General features: G+C 35.6%; 1 protein-coding gene across 1 annotated transcript; it reads right to left on the bottom strand.

Moving 5' to 3' along the window:
• Positions 1-201: 201 nt before the first annotated feature.
• On the bottom strand, positions 202-855 carry LOC132186573 (uncharacterized). The gene is made up of 2 exons (XM_059600555.1): positions 712-855; positions 202-603 (listed from the first exon to the last, which is right to left on the bottom strand). Exons 1-2 carry the CDS (start codon positions 853-855, stop codon positions 202-204), a joined length of 546 nt encoding a protein of 181 aa, XP_059456538.1.
• Between the last annotated feature and the right edge of the window lie 988 nt (positions 856-1,843).

The following is a 1,843-nucleotide window of genomic DNA, read 5'->3' as shown; positions in this document are numbered from 1 at the left end:
TTTTTGAAATCGTGGGAGAACATTGCAAATAAAGTGGTAGTTTGAGGGTATAAGTATAGTTCCCATATCTATTTTTGTTTGAAAAAAAAAAAAAAAATGATCGAATATTTAGGTTTGAAATCTTTTAGAATATTACCTTTTAAGTTAGAAGATAACATTCATTAATGAGTACACTAACATCTCCAAGCACTTAGAATACAATTAAGCATTAGTTTGAAACACATTTAAAAAAACTCTCATGTATTGCTTCTTGTTTCGATTTTGCCAGTATTCGTTTTCCCACATTTCCACTTGCTTTATAGATTTATCCTTTGTCTCTAGAAATGCTCTTAGTGAGGAAGGGTCAAAAGGAGGAGGCATGGCGCATGGGGCTGAATCAGCAGGAGACTTCACCATGGAATCCTCCATGAATTTCTTCCACGTACCATTAGCCAGGCAAGCCATTGTTTCTGAACACAGCTCAACAGCCCCTGGAGGTACAGATGGCTTGAATGTAAAGAGCTTCCCATATTCATTCAACAAATGAAACATGTATTCGTATATGTACTCCATCTTTAGACCCTTTTGCAGGAGCTTGCTTCCTGCCTCCTCTATGGCCTCGGCCTGCATGTCAATTAACACAAAAGGAAAACAAAAAAACAATAATCAAATGAAAGCATCAACACATTTTGCTAATGAATTTGAGAGACAGAGAAAGAAAGAGAGAGAAACCTTTTGTGTGTGATTGTTGCCCCATTCCACGGCAAACTTGAGAGAGGTGCATTTGGTGTTGTCTCTAATTGGCCAGTAGTGGTGCAATGGCACCATGCCTCTAATGAAGAAATCATGGTAACGGGGCCTTACCAGCAAGGCCATGGAGTCACATGCTAGAATGTATTTCTCACTTACCGACCATGCCCATCCTTCTATGTATATCTTATATCTAATTCCATATCAAACTTTTTTAGGCCAAAAAGAGAAAAATGGAATTTTGCAACAAAAAAATAGTTTTAAGGGAAACTCAACAAAACCCTCCACGCGTTTTGACAATAAAAAGGCTTTTAAGAGTGTGATGATATAAAATGCTTATAATATAGACAAACAATTATGAGAATATTTTCATGACACTCATTTGTCCAAAAAGGTGTTCGGGCAAGTAGACACCTCTCACAATTGCCTATCCGAGGATATGGAAAAGCGGAAGAAAATGGTTATGCAGATGAAAAACATAAACCACTTTACACATTGTAAAAATTATATTTTCTTGGTCAACTAAAAACTCAGGTATTGTAATAAATAGGTTTAGGGTTGAATTGAGATTGAATTGCGGTTGAAGAATCATTGAAAATTGAAGTATGAAAGATCTTGATAAATGCCAGTCGGTCGATCGAGATGGTGAACGTGCCGTTTACTGAAATTTCGAGATTGTGTATTCGGGTTAAGCAAGACAATTTGTAACATCAAGTCTTCTTCTATATACACTACAAAAAAACCATTTTTTCCTGACATGAGTTTCCTGACGTGTTCTAGTGTCTGACACGTCAGAAAATTTTTTCTGACGGGTCGTTTCTGACGCGTGTCGAGTGTCAGAAACGTAGGTGTCAGGAAAAAAAATTTCCTGACGTGTTACCCACTAACACGTCAGTAAATTTTTTCTGACGTTGCATTTTCGACACGTCAGAAATTTTCTGACGTGTCAAAAATGTCACGTCAAAAAATTTCCTGACGTGTGAGTGGGTAACACGTCAGAAAATTAAAAAATTAAATAAAAATTAAATACTTTTTTTTAATTTTTTTCTGGAATTTTTAATTATTAATTAATTAAATTATTATTTTTTTTTTCTTTTGAATTCCTCTGCACGCA

Source organism: Corylus avellana, chromosome ca7, assembly GCF_901000735.1.
Source record: "Corylus avellana chromosome ca7, CavTom2PMs-1.0".
In the NCBI taxonomy this organism is placed as follows: domain Eukaryota; kingdom Viridiplantae; phylum Streptophyta; class Magnoliopsida; order Fagales; family Betulaceae; genus Corylus; species Corylus avellana.
This window is presented reverse-complemented; position numbering and strand designations above follow the sequence as displayed.

Bases quoted from the DNA above. Each gene is read 5' to 3' on its own strand.
- LOC132186573 (XM_059600555.1), bottom strand. From the start codon at position 855: ATGGCCTTGCTGGTAAGGCCCCGTTACCATGATTTCTTCATTAGAGGC. The intron at 604-711 runs GTTTCTCTCTCT...ATTGACATGCAG, and splicing joins GCAACAATCACACACAAAAG to GCCGAGGCCATAGAGGAGGC.